At 46.8% G+C, this 18,652-nt stretch overlaps 1 protein-coding gene across 3 annotated transcripts in view; it reads right to left on the reverse strand.

The window, feature by feature from the left end:
* Nisch (nischarin) overlaps nt 1-18,652 on the reverse strand; it is a 35,695-nt gene that overhangs the window by 8,512 nt on the left and 8,531 nt on the right. Inside the window, exons 4-15 of one of the 3 annotated variants that reach the window (XM_060390841.1) lie at nt 13,506-13,554; nt 12,111-12,274; nt 11,552-11,647; nt 10,129-10,224; nt 9,089-9,241; nt 8,228-8,296; nt 7,667-7,852; nt 7,369-7,497; nt 5,680-5,793; nt 5,290-5,401; nt 1,144-1,352; nt 139-188 (exon numbers count right to left, since the gene is read on the reverse strand). In XM_060390841.1, the coding sequence (XP_060246824.1) occupies nt 139-188; nt 1,144-1,352; nt 5,290-5,401; nt 5,680-5,793; nt 7,369-7,497; nt 7,667-7,852; nt 8,228-8,296; nt 9,089-9,241; nt 10,129-10,224; nt 11,552-11,647; nt 12,111-12,274; nt 13,506-13,554 (1,427 nt within the window). Of the gene's footprint in view, nt 1-138; nt 189-1,143; nt 1,353-3,643; nt 4,709-5,289; nt 5,402-5,679; nt 5,794-7,368; nt 7,498-7,666; nt 7,853-8,227; nt 8,297-9,088; nt 9,242-10,128; nt 10,225-11,551; nt 11,648-12,110; nt 12,275-13,505; nt 13,555-18,652 lie in introns of those variants that run through there. The other 2 variants (XM_021635225.2, XM_021635224.2) reach the window with 2 other exon arrangements.

An 18,652-nucleotide genomic window follows, 5' to 3' on the forward strand; every position in this document is an offset into this window, starting at 1 on the left:
CTCATCTCAACTGGGCTTCGTCAGAGAAGGGCTTCTGCAGACAGGCTATCAACAAAAGCCAGCTGGCTGCTCAGTCTGCAGCTGAGAGCATGGAAGGCCATACAGCTGGCCTGGTTGATTTTCTCACCTCTTCCTTACCTTGCACCACCAACAGCTCCTGGCACATCCCTTATATCTTCAGAAGCCACCTGACAGAGGAGAAAACAGTGAGCTGCCTGCAGCAGCTGTTCCTGGCACTTACTGGGCACTGGCCCTCAGCTATGCTACCTCCATACTCCTCTCTGGGTGTGCTTGGAACTTGGGACAATGCTCGTTTGGTTATCTTGCTAATGTTCGGCAGGGCTGGCTCTCCTACCTGTCTGTCCTGAGCTTACATGCCCAACCATGGACCAGAGCCTGTTTCTGTGGAGGTCTGGCATTCGGCGTTCTTTGTGCCACCCAAGGGTCCAGGCGTTTTGGCCTGGTCCCAGGCAGCCAGCAGCGCACATGATGAAAAGTGGTCTGGGAAGGTTCTTGCATATCAGGTTAAGACTAGGTCACCGGACCTACTCTCCTTAAGGTCTCTTCTAAGACTGGCAATGAGTTAGTACTCAGGAGGTAGGACTGACCATCACATGGCCATGCCCCTAGCTGTGCAGAATATTGGAGCAGGGAGATTCAGGCATCAAGTACACAAACCAAGCGCTCATTTTCCACCTCTCTTTTCAAGGGACACAGAAAGGGGCCCCAGAAACCTGCACAGCAACTACGAGGACGTGCTAGAGTCACACTGTTCAGACCACCGAGGTGACATGTGGGAGAGGACAGGGTGGTCTCAGGGTGCTAGGCATTAGGGTAGATTCCCCTTGGATAACCCAGCTCATGGGTACCCAAAGAATTCCCACCTTTCTTGTCCCACAGGGCCCAAGAGACAGTACTGCCTGTTCCCATGAGGTGGAGGAGGCCAAACAAACCCTCAGTCACCTGGTCTATTAAGATGACCACACTAGAGACACATCCAAGAAAAGACTGCACGTCATACAAAATAGCCCAGAAGCCCTAGCAACACGCGCCACACCTCAACCAGGCCACGTCTCACTGTGAACGTCGGACAGCAGCAGCATGGCTGAGAGCAGCGCCCTCGGGAGCAGCAGAGGGCATTACCTGTTCTGTGCGGATAGATTCCAGGGAGTCAGAGCAGTCTCGGGCAATGGGCCGGTCCTCGGGAGGTACACTGTCAGTGGATGACAGGCTGCTGGCCAGGGCCTCTTCCTGTACGAACATGATTCCTGCAGAGACGGGGCAGGCAGGTGGGCAGGAAGAGCAGCTGTTCAACAAGAGGTTAGGCCTTGGGCTCACAACACGGCCGGACACTAGCCAGACCCCAAATTATCATATGGGTCACAGGAAAAAAAAAAAGCAACAATTCAGTAACTCCTCAGTAACTCAAGATGGAGCCAGACTCTGCTCTTTAGTGTCAGGGAGAGGTTTCCTGACCAGACAAGCAGGGCAGGGAGTCAAGAAGACCAAACCTCTAGAGGTACACTCCGAAGACAGAAATGTACAGAAAAAATAAAAAATGCCTGGAATATAAACAAAGACCTGTATCTTAATCTATAAGGAGTTCTTACAGATTACAAAAAATGGGGAGCGAGCTAACGCAAAGACTATGAACAAACATTCCAGGGAAGAGTGGCCAACAGATATAACATAAAACAATGCTTACACAAAGAAATACAAATTGAAACAGGAGACTGCTTTTTCTCTTACTATGGCATGTTACATCATGCAGCCTGGCCCAGACTAATTAGGAAGAGGTAGACACTGGGGTACAAGCTGGTCCACCTGTCAGGAAAGCATTTTGGTGATCTATTTATCAATAGTCTTGGACATACTAGAACACTGTCCAAAGAAAGGACTGTAAATGACCATGTGCTTTCATCTGACATCTCTGCAAGGCTCGCAAATTCCTAGTACAGGACGCTTCACCAGGAGGCCAGGCTGTGCGGACGAGTCCACAGTGCCCTGCACTACCTCCCACAGGCAGCAGTGCTCTTGAGCTCCTTGAAATGCACTGCTTATCTAAGCCACACTAAAGGTACTTTGGGACTAGCCTGCCTTATCCATCATTTCATTCCAGTTTGCAACCAGTTAAGGGGGAACCCCTTCCCCCCACTTCAACAACAACAGCAACAAAACGTGTTTCAAACTACAGCTAGCTGCTCTAGGAGAGGCCTGCCTCCACAGCCTGGCTATGCTTCTCAACAGCCACCATGGCCCACTGAAGTGACTGAACCCTCAAGAGCCCCACATGTATCATGTTCAGCTTGACTGCTGCCTCAAACAGGACAACTCACACTTGTCCACCTGCCCATGTCCTCTGTCCAAAGGGTAAGCAGGCAGCCCAAGCCCAGACACCCGCCATGAAGCTAAGCCGCAAAGGCTTTGAAGCAGGAAGGGGGCAAGCACACAGCCATGCATCAAGCGGCCAGCTTTGCTTATGCTGCTCCTGCTACTGAAATATCTCAACCCACCCCAGCTTTCAAGATTCCTCTCTGATACCACCTCTCCTGCAGTCCTAAAGTATTCCCAAACTATTCTCCCTTGTTCTTCTTACACATACAGTCTTCTCCCCAAGTGGCTCCATATACCTAGAGGTACTGTCCTGAAACCCCAACTCAGGATGCAGGAAGACGCCCCTACTGACCAATCCTGTTGAGCCTTGGTAGTGCTAACCGCTTCCCCAGCATTAGCCCATGCACACCTCTTGTTATTTACCACATTTCATCAAATCTAAGATGTGTGGATATGGTGCCATCCTGGTCATAGCAGATGTCCACGGAAGGTTTTCCCACGACTCCATCACGATTACCAGCTGGCTGACAGCAACTAGGGGACGCCACTGACTGAAAGACGCATCTCAATTTCAGAGAAGTCACAGGGTGGAAATGTATGCATCTTAGAATTGATGAAGGTAGGATGTATCCACTTGATGGTTGAGAAAACAGCTTCCAAGAGGCTACAGGCTGCTTGGGATCTCATAGCCAGGAAGATGGAACATGAACTCAGCTGCCTGCTCCTATCATTTCTACAACAGCCTTCCCAGCCCCCAGGCAGGGCTGGAGCATGAACTCTGGCTTTTTCCACACTGGCCCCTGTCAGCCACGCTTCCACTGCTCTAACCGCTGCGATGACTAGAGTCCTGCTGTTTTCCAGACAGTACCCACTTCAGGCAGGCTTGAATGTCCAGTTTTTTTCACATGTATGTTCTCTATAGGTCAGTCAGGGAGTGACCAGGGTAGGTTAGTAAGGCTGTCCTCACACAGAAAAATTTCTGTTCATCCAGGCCAGCTCTGGTAACATATGGCCAAACACACATGTATGTGAGTACCTCACACTTATGAGGCAAAAAAAAAAAAAAAAAAAAAAAAAAAAAAAAAAAAAGCAGTGTTTTCTGGCTACTACCCCCTCACCCCCCCGGCCTTGTTTGGGTATGAGGAAATGCAGACAGGACAGTCTGTCCACTTCCTTCCTGGACCATGGCCTGTACAAACAAGTGGTCAGAAAGGGCCACTCAGCAGATGGGATAGGGAACACCAGGAGTCCTCATACAGGGTCTGACCTTTGTCATTTCTCACCCAAAGGAAAGAGATGTGCACACAAAGACATCCACTGTAGTTTTATTTACAAGAGGTGTAAATATGTGACAACATCTCTCAGTGTCCAATGACTGGGAAGGGGGGAGACTACAGAGCACCCAGGGGTGAAAGGGCAGCAAGGAAGGGGTACATGAGGCTCGCCCCAGGCTGCTGCAGACTTCAACACCACAAGGTAGAGGGCTGCTGGCAGTTGTGGCCTGGAGGAGACATCGCTCCTCCTGCCTAGCCAGCATCTGCTCTTGGCCAACTTGCTCTTCACTTGATTGCCCATGCACTCATGCACACACGCACGCACACGCAAGCACACTTGCACATATGCATTGATTCAACAAATGCTAGAATTCAACATCCTGCACCTTGGGACCTTAGTATCACCCTGTCCCCAGAAGTCTGTGGTTGCATGCTTTCTATGTAGTATCATTAACACTGTGGGGACCTGAAGAGAGGTCAGGGAAGCTTCCTCACAGAAACTCAAACTTTCTTCCTCTTTTATGAAAAAATAAAATAAAAATAAAAAAATGTCAAAAGTTTGACAAAGCCAATGGGTACATGTGCTGGCACCTAGCTCTACCATTCCATTTTCATGCTTCTCTTCTGTACCTCACAGTTGCGACTTCAGGCTGCTGTGCGCTGGGCTTTCGCCTTAGCCTAAGCACATGCTGTCCTTTTTGTAGCTCAGTCTTCTCCTGCCAGGACTGCGGTAGAGTTCTGTGCCGCAGCTGCCTTTCCCTGCCCTCCTTGGTGTGCATGCCACAGTTCGGTGCTGCGAGTGAGTGGGGGGACGTTCCCCTTCCCCAGTATCTTAGCCCTCTCTAGAAGTTTTCTCCAGTGGGGTCACCAGGTTAAGGAGTAGACACATCATTGCTGGCTCTTAAAACCTAGGGCCAAGTTACTTTCCCAAGACCTCACACCAAGTTCTGCGTCTCCAGGAGCCTGGGCGGGCGGCGCTCTTCCCTGCGTGTCCCAAGCCTCAGCTCCACTTGGGACGGCATACCTGCCCCTCTTCCGTTGGGGCCAGGCCGGCAGCCATGCTCATGGCACCTGGTTCACTCACTCATCTCCGAGGATGCCTGGGTTCAGAGGTGAAAGCCCTTTGAAAATGCTCACAGACAATGGGCAGATGAGAAGGACTGTTCTTCCACAGGTCCATGGGGACAGACATCCCATCTTGGTGCCATAAATGCAACATTTTGGAGCTTGGCCATGCCTTGCGTGCCACAGAGGCATTACAACAGTAAAAGTAAGCTCTCCCGTCAGGATCAAGGCTCCAGACTCAGTAAAGTAACAAGGCCGGACTTTCTAGGAGCTGACCTGCCCACACTGCCCGCAAGGGATCAGCTCCTTATGAGCCAACAGCCTGAGCCTGAGCAAAGGGCAGCCTCAGTTTTCTGACACCCCAAGGTACCCTACAGGAACTAGATGTGACATAAGGGATAGGGAACCCTCACTGAAGCAAACAACAACCCTGAAATCAGGTTGGGCACCTCCCTGCCATGTACCACCCAAGGAGCCAGCCTGCAGAAGGTGCCAGCTTCCCTGTGCCTGACCCTGTAGGAAGCAGATGCCAACATTTCTCTCTCGAGCCCAGTGCTGCCTACGAGGCAGGCAGAACTGAGCAGCTCAGCTAGGAGCAAGATCTGTTCATGATTACCTTGGTTGGAGAGGATAGGCTGAGGCAGGGAGGCCGAGGTGCGAGCTGCAGTGGGAGGGGAGCTGCTGGGTCTGACGCAGGGAGCAGCTGGGAGCCGGGAGTCCTCAGCAACCTGAGGGAGAGGACTGAGTTAGTCCAGCAGAGAAAAAAGTATAGGAAGAGCACAACTGATAAGGCCAGGAATGAGGAGGAAAGAGCTCAACATCTTCTAACCAGAGGATGTTGAAAATTATCTCACACAATAGAAGAGCACCAGACCCAGCCTCAGGTTTCACAGGCAGGGTCATGGCGGGTGGGGTGCTAATGTTCAGAGAACCTGAGAGATTACATGGCTGTTTCCTCAAGAAAAGCTCCATCCTTGGCTGGATTCCCCTACCCTAAAATGTGTACCTTCTTTTCTGTGTTGCTCAGTTTAGACTTGACATCCTTGGCTTTCTGAATGGCCTTCAGCACTTCCACCGTGTCCAGCTCCTTCTCTGTGGTTACAGCATCATCTAGACAGATCTACAAAGTCCAGAAAGTAGTTTACAGCATGGAGACTGGCAAAACAGACTGGGAGAATGATGGGACCCTGCTGAAGACTGGGTTGAGTATCCTATAGGCCCCAAGAGGATACTGGAGGCAAAGGGAGGCTCCTCACTACCAAACAAGTATCGTGGAACCATCTTAGAGGGCCCATGGAGATCCCACATTGCTTAATCCATCTTCAGGAGCCACTCTCCACTAAGAGGGGGGCAGTAGCCTCCTGGGGTCTGAGACACTGGAGCAAAAGTACTGAGTTCCTACTTATAGGCAGAACTCAGGCAGAACTGACTGTCAAAGAGCAAGAAGAGAAACTTCTGTTTCTCTTAGTGGGACAGATACAGTGTGGAAGAAGGCAGGAGTCTCATCTCGGTATGCAGGGGGAGATGCAGGCAGCAGGCAGAAAGGTCATATAAAGTATGGCCCAAGGCACCAGACAGGTGCAGACATCATGGAGTCAGGGAGGCTTTCCAACTCTGGAGTCAAAAAAAGGGAAGACACCTCTTTTGTCTGTCTGTCTGTCTGTCTGTCTCTCTCTCTCTCTCTCTTCTTCCCTCCCTCTCTTTCTTTGAGATAGGGTCTCATTCTGTCACCCATGGCAACCCTTCAGATCCTGAATCTTGGAATTATAGGTATAAGCAATCATCTCCAGCAAGAGACAACATCTTATGAAAAATTGTCTTAGGGAAAAGTGGACAAAGTGATACTTGATTGGGGCAGAGAAGGGCTGGAGATAGATGGATACAAACAGACCTTCAGACATCTTCTGGTCTGGGATCTGAAAAAAATAGGTTCTATGGATTGGAGAGAATGGAAATGGAGCTAAAGCCTGTTGTAGGCTGAGGGAAAGGAGTACAGATGGGTAAGGACCTGCTTGGTTAGCATGGTGGCACCTGCAGGCATAGCTAGTAGGCAGCAGACACAGGACTGGACTGACCCAGTAAAAAGAAAAAACCTCTCAAGGCTTATAGTCAAGCACCAGGGTTACTAGCTGTCCAAGAAACTGATAATTTCAAGCATCTTACATAAATTAAATAAAAATCCTATATCTAATTTTAGGTATCTTATTCTAGGCCCCTAGCCTAAAATATCCAACATTATTTTTGTCATTGTTACTGTTGTGTTTGGAGACAGGGCTTCTCTATATACCCTGGCTGTCCTGGAACATGCTCCGCACACCAGGCCGGCCTTAAACTCAGAGGTCCACCTGCCTCTATCTCCCAAGTGCTAAGATTAAAGGTTTGCATCACCACTTCCCAGCTTCCAATGCAGTTTTTAAAAGGTGAAGACAATCCTTCTGTGCCTATGTATCCCTGCAGCCCTCCTGGCCTGAAGTTCTGGCACACATGAAGCCTGGCAGGGAGCAAACAACTGATGGGGCAGGGTGGGTGCTGCAGGCGCCTTCTCGCAGGCAGCAGTGGGCCTGTAGGTCTGAAGAGCAGACATCTCTTGAAGCAGACAAGGGCAGCATGGACAGCCCTCCCTTGCCATGCATATGCAGACAGACTGCATTCACTCTGAGTCTCTCTGGGCTCTGCTGCTGATTCTGGGGCTTACCTCAGAGGCTCTTTCTCCAAACTGGGAGAGCACCTTGGTCCGGTAGTCAGGGATGATGCTCAGAGGGTTGTTGAGCAAGGCCACGCGCTCCAGACATGGCAGGCTGCCTATGCTCTTGACCTCCTCCAGCTGTAAGACATTGCCATTTGGCCCCTTCTTGTAAATCCTCAGCAACAGACTATACATTTGATGGCTGCTTTTAAATGAACAGAATCCTATCGGTTTTCTTTTCTTTAAAATAATAAACACCAGGGTCCAGCAATCTGAGATCCCCAAGGCCCTCAGGGCTGAGGCTCACCTGCTCGATCCTGTTGTCTCTGAGGTCCAGATTAACCAGGGAGTAGAGTTTGTGCAGGCCGCTCAGACTCTCCAGGAAGTTGCCAGCCAGGTTTAGGGTTTTGACATTGCCCAGTCTAGTGTGCATGCCTTCCAGGGAGGAGAGCTTGTTGTAGGACAGGTCGAGGTGCACAAGGTTGTATAGGTGCTGTGGTAGCAGGAGAAACAGGGTGACAGCTGAGTGCAGTCCTCCAGAGATCACTGTGCCCTTTCAGATCAGTTCTGTGAGGCAGCTTTTTGACAATAGTTGGTAAGGGAAGGCCCTCTTCCCTTTTTCACATGCCATAACCTAGTAGTATTCCCTGGAGACAGGTTAGGGGTGAACACTGGAAATCAGCCTGTCTTATCACCTTCACACTCAGCTTTTATAACACTTGGGAGCTACAGCAACAATCAGTGCATCCCTAGAATCCTAAAAGGAAGGCAACAGCCCCTTTGCTTACCACCCCCTAATACAATGCTTCTTCAGCCTCTGGGCCCAGCAGGAGAGCAGGTCCCTACAGAGCTTGTGGGCAGATGTTACCTGTAGGTTCTCCACAGCTAGTACTCCATTGTGACTCAGGTCCAGATACTCAATCTTTGGGATCAGTTTCTTATGAGAGAAAAGAATGTCCAGCATTACTCAAGGAGTCTGGACCGTTCCGTACAGAGTCCATGTACCTGGTGGCTAAACATACATTCCCAGCTGACTGTCTTTGCAGGACCAGTGACACCTCCCCCTGCTCACTCAACAGAAATCCAAAGGAATCCAGTGTTTGGACAGAACAACTAGCTTAAGTAATACAAATGGTAATGTCCCAAAGAGATAAGGAAGCTCACTCTTTTTTAACTCTGTCTACCACCAAGAGCACAGAAAAAAAAAATCACACTCTTTTTTTGCTTGTTTTTTTCAGACAGGGTTTCTCTGTGTAACTCTGTCTGTCTGGAACTCACTCTTTAGACCAGGCTGGCCTCAAACTCAGAGAGATCCTCCTGCCTCTGCTTCTTGAGTGTTGGGATTAAAGGTGTGCCCCACTACTGCCTGGCCAAGAATCACACTCTTAAGGCCTTTGGAATGTCACTCTAAGACAGGCACACCTATATTCTAGGGAATGAGTTTTCTGCTATTCCTTACGAGTGAATACTATCACTTACCACAGTTTTAGTATATTAAATGTAATAAATACTAAATACATACATAGTTTATATGTTTCACTTGGCTTTATGTATTAACTCACCATTTCAAAATATCCTCATTTTAAAATTTAATTTAAAAACTACAAATAATGTGTAGAGTAAGGAATATAGATTTTTGTGTGTTGTGGGGGTTTCAGAAAAGTCAAATATAGGAGCCATTTCTAGGGCCTGGAGGCCTGAAAGCTTTGAGAGGCGGCTATAAGCGTACCACAGATTCGTCGATCTCAGAGATGCTGTTGTGGCTCAGGTCTAGAGTGGTCAGTGCTTGCCAGGTAGGGATGACAGCAGTCACAGGGCCTTCCAGGGCTGTGCCTTCAGGCTCCCACTCATCAAATTCTGAGGCTTCAGGAACAAGGACTTCCTGCGAAAGAACATCTGTTGAGCACACTTGGCCTCATGCAACACTGAGTAGAACATGCTAGCGCTGCAAATTTTAAGGAAGAGCTGGGGCACATTTAGCACGTGGAAATGAGCTTGCATTAAAAGGGGCTTTGGTTTATGTGCCATTAAGTGATTGTGAAATAACTTTAAGGCTTAGCACAACAGCGACATGGGTATGTTCTGGCCCCATGACTTCAGGAACAAATGCTAGTCAAGTCTCCATGGGCCTGTGCTATATGGTGATATCTTTCCTGTCAGAGGCTGAAGGTCTGAATTCATGGTGTTGCCAGGCAACCATGCTTTCAGAGTGGTCTCCACTGTGGACAGCAGATCCCTTAACCATTACTTCATAGAGAATCACAGCTGAGATGAGAGCAGCAGCACAGAGCATCAGTCAGCAAAGGAGAGGGAAGCAGTTCTCTTTGGTTTGACTCTTGATGCCTACAAGATGTCTTCTTCTTATGTGGGATCACCACATGGCAAGGGGTACCACCCCGAGGGACAAGGTAGCTACACTTTGTTCTCTCTTCGGCTTTTTCCTTTCAGCCAGTAACCTCAGGAGAAAGAATTTTCAACAAACCCATCTTGATCAGATGCCTTAAGTCACAAAATCTGCTACTACATATGGTCCCTATACTAAGGGGGGATTATATGATCACATCCACATTACCAGCGGAGCTGTTTCTGCTACTCATGTCCAGAGAGGGCCCTTCTACACGCCACCTTCCTCTTCAAGGACATGGAGGATGAGACACAAGTGAGCACTAAACCAGGCCTTGTGGGCCTCCCAGGAGGTTCTATCAGTTTCACTAAATAAAGGCTGTACCCCATAGGCCAAGCCCCAGGCAGAAACAAGGCAGAGCTCACCTTCATGGAGGTTGCTGAGAATCTGACACTCAATGTGGCTAAAGTTGGCTTGCAGGTGACCAACCCTCGGATATGCTTAGCATCACAATGACTTATCTGGAACAAAGAACAGCTGTGCCTCAGGAACGGCATCTTGATCCCCCAGAAGGGCCCGGGGTTAGGTGTTCATCCCCCAGGCAAGCGCAAATCCTTTGACAAAAGGTGACTCAAAACTTGGCCTCCGTTACCCTACATTCAGGAGGCAGAGTTCAGTGGATCTCTGAGTTCACCCTGGTCTACAGAGCAAGTTCCAGGACAGGCAGGGCTACATAGAGAAACTCTGTCTCAAAACACAAAAACAAAAAAATTTGGTCTTTTTTGCTTCCTAGTGCTACACAGTCAATGCTCATTAAATGTTTTAAGCATCTAGTAATAAAGGCATCTAACCAGGTGTAGTGGTGCACACCTTTAATCTCGGCACTCAGGAGGCAGAGCCAGGCAGATCTTTGTGAGTTCGAGGCTAGTCTCACCCACATAGTGAGCTCCAGGACAACCAGAGCTACACAATGAGACCCTGCCTCAAAAATAGTCTCGGGCTTGTTATGAGCCACAAATTCCATTTTCTTGGTTAAGGGGTACCTGGGAGTGGCCGGGGAGTGGCCGAGTAAACAGAAATGGTGGAACATAGGAATCAGTGCTGGGGAACAAGGGGAAGTTTCTTCCAAAGTACTGTCCCACTGTCCTCAGGCAAGGACAGGTCAATGGGAAGAGACTCTGGAGTTCAAATTCAGTATCCTGACCCAACTTCCTCATCTTCCTAAGCCTCACTTTCCTCAATTGTAAACTGAGAAGAAAAGCATCTATACTTCACAGAGCAGCTGGGGAGATTAGACCAAGAATAAATGGACACAGGTAGAAGAACTAAACAAAGAAGCCAAGCTCAAGAAACACATGGTTTAAAACAGCTTTTATTGTTTATTACTGACTCCCTTTCTTTAAAAAAAAAAAAAAAAAAAGACAACAAAATTAGTGTTACGAACCAGAATTTGGTAGAAAGTAATATAAGGTACTTCTTGTTAGGTGTGGGAGCCTTCAAGGCCCTTTGAGTTGGAAAACAAAGACTTGGAATGACCTCTGCCTAGCCTTTGGGATGATTTCCATGACTTACACTGAATGACACTTGTCTGTGACTCTCTGAGAGGCCAGAGGGAACTAGGCTCTGGTGCTCTGCCTACAGCAGGGTTGGAGAACTGCGACCAGCTAAGCACAGAAAAGGCCCTCTCTGACTTTAGAGGAAGGGGCTTGCTTTCCTTGGATAGAGTCTGCCAATCTACTGCCAAATGCAAAGCAACAGCACCTTCCCACTGCTATCACAACCATTCCTACACACAGACAACAGGTGTAAGATGCACTGTGCAGCCCTGCCAGCAACAGAGGGCCTTACCTCCACCTGATGAAGAGACTTAAATATTGAAAGATCAAAGGGCAGGAGCTGCTCCTGAATATTGCTGGTCCCAAAAGGTCCTTCTGTGCCGGAAACCTGAGGCCAAACATGGATTTATTTATTACTCAGAGTGTTCTGCCTACATATTAGAAAAGGGTACCAGATCTCATTATAGATGGTTGTGAGACACCATTTGGTTGCTGGGAATTGAACTCAGGACCTTTGGAAGAATAGCCAGTGCTCTTAGCCTGTGAGCCATCTCTCCAGACCCAAAGATGGATTTAAATTAGGGATGATACTGCAACCATTACCGATCTGCAAGTCTGAGTCAATGTGGCAACAGCTGTCAAAGTGAAAGCTTTGACCACGTCAACAGTATTGAGACTGTGGGCCATGCTGACCCTTGTGCTCACAGACAGAAGTTCAGTACTAAGAACACTGGGCAGCTTTCACCTACCCAGAACCCCAAGCCCTGGTCTTCACACACTGCCAGCTAGTCAGCTGTCAGGCCCGAGAGACAACTGAGCAACTCTCTACAACACAGCTGCCACATCTTTACCTTAAGGTACTTAAGGCGACAGGTGAAGTCTAGGATGTGCCCAAGGTCAGTCTTGGCATCACCACTGGCACAAGTAGGCTTTCCCTGCTGCAACTGTTCCGTGACAGCATAGAGCTGCAAGGGCCTGATGGCAAAGACCTCACCAGCTCCTAGAAGTTGTTCTCCTGTAACAGCCAAACCCAAGGCTAAGTGTCTAGCCAGAGCATTATAAGCAGCAAGTCAATGAGCATGCAGCAAGCACCTACATCACGCACCCACCTACAATGCAAAGCTACAGTCTTAAGTACATAGGATCAGCCCTTCTGAGCTCACACTGAATACAGGGCAATCCTGGTCACATGATTAGAAAGGAGGGATGTGCTGTGGAACTGGGGAAGCTATCCTGAAGAGTGAAGCTGGGTAGACCTAACACACTGAGCCAAGATAAGGCTGAGAGGGGCAGCACCTTGGGTTTCACAATTATACTGCGCCCTCTTATATGCAGAGATGAAGGTCTATTAAGATGCCAGCATTTAGTCCTTAAATTGATCCTTCTATCAGGTCTCTGGGACTCTGATCTCTACCATCCTTACCTCTCCTCAGAGAAGGCAGTAAGGTGCTAAATGTAAGACTGTTGGCAGGGTTCCTCATTCCATGTAAGCTATTGTTAGTATGTTCTCTGGAAGGACCATGACTCAAGATTGACTTCTATTTATGATGTGAACACTTCTAAGCAAGTACAAAGCACCTGCAAGATGGCAGCAGGCCATCCACTTTTCTTCTTTCATTCTTGATACATTTATTTATTATGTATACAACGTTGTGTCTGAATGTACACCTGCACACTAGAAGAGGGCACCAGATCTCATTATAGATGGTTGTGAGCCACCATGTGGTTGCTGGGAATTGAACTCAGGACATATGGAAGAGAAGACAGTGCTCTTAACTTCTGAGCTATCTCTCCAGCCTGCCATGCATCTTTGAACAACCCATGTGGCTTGGGAATAGACCCTGAGACTCAGGTGAGCCCCAGACACTCACCTCACACAAGCCTGGCTATTCAAGTTTGTTCCCCAGAAGCTACATAAAGGTGGAAGGCAATTTGACTCTACCAAATTGCCCTCTGATCTCTTTATGTGTGCTGTGACACATGTGCCCATAAACACACAATTATAATAAGATGAAATAATAATGATAATAAAGCATCTTAAGAATGAAGAACTATAGATTCTCACCTGCAGGGCAAGTAGGTGGGTACACTTGGTTGGGGACCAGGGCCAGGACTTGAAACTCTCAAGGAGGTGGGAGCTGGCTAGGACCTAACAGATGAGTTTGGTGCCATCTTGGGCCTACAACTACCTACTAGACTAGGCAAATGCCCCCCCCCCAGAATTTCAAGGGCCAATGGCTCTGTACCTTTTTCAAAAAGTTCTTCAGCCAGTGCTGCAGTGATTCCATTTATTTCCTGTGGAGAAAACAAACCCTGCAGTTAGAAGTCGTCACTGGAATTACGCACCTCCTGCTATTTACCCATTCTGCTCCTGGAGCGCCCTCTAGAGTTCAGGAGTGTCCAATCTTTTGACACTGTAGTAAGACACTGTCACTTAGAAAATTCACACTTGAGAACTGCACAATCAAGTAACAATCATACAATCACAGGAAACATCTCATGATGTTTTAGGTAAGTTTACTGCTGTTTTATGTTGGGTTGCAGCCATACTATCCTAGACCACACATGGCCTGCAGGCAGCAAGCAGGACAATGCTGGCAGATGGTGAACAAACTAAAGGAGGGAGAAACGCAGCATTTCTAAGCAAGGAGCTTAGAAAGGGAACTAAGTATTTCCAGATGGGATGGGCATCTGCATGGTCTCCTCAAAAGCAACGCCAGGTCTGCACAGGCACTGGCTCAGTGTTCTGCTGCCCAGGAGTCCGCAGCTCCCTAAAAAAGAAAGTGATGTCCAAGAACCAGTTGCCTCTCACGGTAATGGCTAACAGTTGAGGCTTTCACTCTCCCCAGTCAATGCCTGAGTACTTGGTGGTCCTGGCTCGCTTACTTCTCCCACCACCCTACCTTGCACCATGCTACACATATGAGCAAACACAGGCGGAGAGCTTTAGGACGCTATAAACCAGTAAAGTTACACTCCAGCACTGGTCCTCTCTGTACATAACCAATTGCCTCTGTACTCAAAACAATCATGGGGGCTTAGAGAGATGGCTCAGTGGTTAACGGCACGTGTTACTCTTCCAGAGAACTCAGGTCTGGACTCACAGCCATTGGTAACTCCAGAATCCGATGTCTCTTCTAACCTCCTCAGACACCAGGCACAGGCTTGGTATTTATATATATAAGCTAACAAAACACACACATAAAATTCTAAAAAGCAAAACAATCATGTGGTTTGGAGAGTCCCAAACCTTTAGCCTCATCCCCCTTCACCCCCCAGGTAAGAAATTAAGTTGACAGATGGTAGTCCACAACAAGCCCAGATGAAGGCTGCAAGTAACCCCTTGCACCTCACTGGAACACCGACGTCACTAGGACATGCAATTTATGTATTTATGGAACTTGAAAAGCACCTGGCTGTAGAGGACAGAGTGTCCTTTCCTGTTTTCCTCATTAGTTGTCTGTCTCTTCTTAATAGCCCTTTATAAAACATAGCTATCCCCATCAAATACTGGAAAGGGGATCTGAGACCTCCATCACTGTACTACAGCAACTGGCCTTGCTGTGCTTCGAAACAGAACCTCACTATGCGACCTGGTTGGCTTCCAATTCAGAATCCTTCTGCCTCAGCTTCCCAAGTAGATGGGACAGATAATGAGTCCTTCATCCAGCTTATGACAGCAACTTTTTTTTCTCTCTGAGACAGGGTTTCTCTGTGTAGTGTTGTGTCCTGGACTTACTTTGTAGAGCAGGCTGGCCTTGAACTCACAAAGATCTGCCTGCTTCTGCCTCCCCGAGTGCTGGGATTAAAGGCCTGTGCTACTGCACCCAGCTTGTGACAATTTTAATAGCTGTTTATATGCAGTGAGCATCTCCTCTAACCTGTGTATACTTTTATCTTTTGTTCAAGATGGCTTTCCTAACATAGCGAGGTTTTTCATTTTTAAAATTCTTTTCCTTTGTGACTGAGAGGATCTCTTCTTCCATTCCAAGAACATTTTCCCATTTTTTTTCACCCTTTATGATCTTTAAAAATTGTGTTTATACAATTTGCTTGAAATTCAGTTTACACATAATGTAAGAATTGTTCCTCTCCCACCTCATCCTTCAGTGTACAAAAAACCATCAGAGCTCTGTGTTAGAGAGTTGAGGCAACAGGTCAAAATGTAAAAGGCTAACAGAGAATAGGGGTTCCAGCTAGCAGAGGATAGGGTTCTGTGAAGCTCAACCTCAGTCTCTTACAACCTCCTAACCCTTATTAGTTTCCCCTGGCGGCTGTGAGGCTCTGAATTTAGTCAGGGACAAGCTTGGAATGACCACAAACAAGTCTCTCCCACACGTCTGACAACAGCGCCCTTCTTTTCCGTCCTTCTAGAGTCAGACGGGCTTGTGCTGAAGTCCCAGAGCCTGCTGCTCTACACTCGACTCCCCAAGCCTCTCAGGCACGGTAGAGGCTAAGAAGCCAGCTGGTGGGCTCTTGAGAAAAGGGGCTTCCGGCCCTGTCACCAGTGCAGTCCTCACCTTCCACAGTAAATTTCTTTGGGTAACTGCTGTTGATTCTGACAGAACAAAGAGAATCAAGCTGGATGATTCTCGATTCTCGATTCTCCTGCTAAGGAGACAGGACTGGAGTTTTCACAAGACACAGAGAAGGCTGATATGAGGGGTCAAGAGCTAGTGCGTTAAGTTCTTATGGATCTCAAAAGCAAACTGTAACAATCTCTTCCACTCTGGGCACAGGAAGGGCAGCACACGTCGACCTTCCTAATTGGCTTCTTCATATTGACCTTCACCTTAGGAGAGAACCTGAACTAGAAGAATACAGGAATTGTTCAGCCTGCAAACCTAAAATACTAGTCTCCTCTGGTCAGACTGTATCTGTAGGCAAAGGGATACAGAGTCAGGTTTCTCTCTGGGCCAGGAAGAAACAGGGCGGGGGGTTCAGGGGGGCCTGAGCCCAGCTATTGCCTCCCATGTAGGGTTACCTGTGGGGACACACAGCTCTCTACATAGCATATTATATTTGTGCTGAAGGGACCTGAAGTGCTTTGGGTAACACAAACTGTAAAATAATATGTGTTATTGACTAGGATCGCATGTCAGTGTGCACTCTTGGGGAAAAAGCACTCTCTCTCTCTCTCTCTCTCTCTCGTTTTTTTAGTATCTGTTGTGCTGGGATGGAACTCAGGGCCTTCCCCTTCTAGATGAGAAGCCTAGAATGGGTCTACACTAGCTACACCTCCTCTTTCGGCCTCCACATAAACACCATGTGGATCAGTTAGGCTATTTATATTTTAAGTTTGCTTAGTCACAGAGCCTAGCTGCAAGTGTACCCACAAATACATGTGCCAATGCTCAATTAAAAAAACCCAGCCAGTTCCTGACACCTCTGCTCGGCTCATGCTAAAGCACTGTGCCTGTCAGTGGGCATTACCCAGGCATTAATTACATGCCACCAAGGCCATGACCCAGGTGTGACTTGAATACACATGTTAAGGATTGAGGGGTCTTGTCTAGCCTTTATTTTGTGCTAGAAGTCAGGCATATTATATGTGATTCAATCTTTAAGCCAATATTTTCCACCAAAGGATTCACATAAGCTTTTAAAAAGCTCCAAGACTATTAAGTTGAAAAACAAACACATCAACAGGCTTGTTATCTCTCTCAGCCTTAGTCCTTTGTAACTAAAATAAATTATAATAAAATGGATATAAAGCTAGCATTAAGATAGTTGACAGTTCCATTTAAAATTAAAATATTTTTTTTCATTACAGCCAAGTAGCTTTAATATAAGAAAGTGATATAAACATTACCTTTGAAGAGAATGGCGTATCTTTCCTTACCAGAATAGCCCAGTGTGGTGACATGAAGTGAGCCCTGACCCATGCCTCTTCTAAGCCTCAGACATCACTGTGCAATCTTATGCGGGCCACAGACAGGCCCCAGATTGTCGCCTTCCAGCTCACAAAAAAGAGCAGGGTCACAGAAAAGTCAAGTGACTGACTTGGAACTAATTTGAAATGAAGCCTGGAAGAGAAACTCGGTGCTGTCTATTTCTAAGCCCACAGGGAGGTGTCCTATCCCGGAATGGTTACAGTTATGATAATCCATGGGACTGTATTCTACTGAGTTTGAAAACTTCTCTAGAGGTTCTGGGTGGGATCTACAACTGTTAGTCTAGGAAGCTAAGAGCACAGCTATCCAAAAGAGCAGGAAACAAAGGTGGTCCCATCCACTGGACTCCCCATTTTAGAGTTGGCTGAGGAGAGAAATGATGTTTTTCCCCTAGCCATTAAAATCCACACTATGAAAGAATCAAGCTGGATCCCTACTTCATACCATACATAAAAATGAACTCAAAATGGATCAGAGTCCTAAATGCAAAAAAATACAATTTGTAAGAGAAAATATAATTATAAATTTTTGTGATATCGATTAGGCAATGGTTTCTCAGATATGGTACCCAAACACAAGTGACCAAAATTTACCAAAAAAAAAAAAAAAGAACTTTGTCACAATCTAAAACATGTACACTTCAATGTATACTATCAAAGGCTCAGTGATTAAGAAACTTGCTGCTCTTATAGAGAACTGGGGTTCAAGTCTCAAAACCCACATAGCTAACAACTATCTGTAACTCAAGTTCCAGGGAATCTAACCTGTCTTCTGGCCTCAACAGACATTGTACACACATGGTGTACAAACATACATGCAGGCAAAATACCCCTAAACATAAAATAAAAGTAAATAAATATTTTTTTTAAAAACATCAAGTTAAGGAAGCCAGGTGTAATGATACATGGCTATAATCCCAGAACTCAGTAGGCTCAGGCAGGAGGATAATGAATTTGAGGCCAAGTTATTCTACACAGTTCTAAGTCAGCCTGGGCTATATAGAGACCATGTCCTAAGAAACAAAATCAAAAACAACAAAATAAAGTGAAAAGCTGTGAGTACAGTTCACTGGTAACCCATGTTTAGAAGGTAAAAGGCCCTAAATTTGACCTGTAGCACCCACACAAAAAGTAGAATAAAATAAAGAGAAGAACAAAGAACAAAGGGTCAAAAAAAAAAACCCTTCATGGAACATGATGAGGTATTTACATATGACACTTCTGATAAGGGTCTAGTATCTAGAATATATAAAGAACTCTAACAACTCAACAAAAAGAAAACTTAATGCTACAAGAACAAGGAATTAACTCCATTCTCCAAAGATACAAATGGCAAATAAGTTATTAAAAAAAAATCTCAATATCATTAGTTGGTACAACTGCAAGCCAAAACCACAATGAAACTACTTTACACCTACTGGAATATCTAGGCTAAAAGACAAGTAAGTGTATGTTGAGTAAGGATGTGGAGAAACAGGAACCTACACATGGTGAATAAAC

Source organism: Meriones unguiculatus, chromosome 9 (genome assembly GCF_030254825.1).
Source record: "Meriones unguiculatus strain TT.TT164.6M chromosome 9, Bangor_MerUng_6.1, whole genome shotgun sequence".
Taxonomy (NCBI): domain Eukaryota; kingdom Metazoa; phylum Chordata; class Mammalia; order Rodentia; family Muridae; genus Meriones; species Meriones unguiculatus.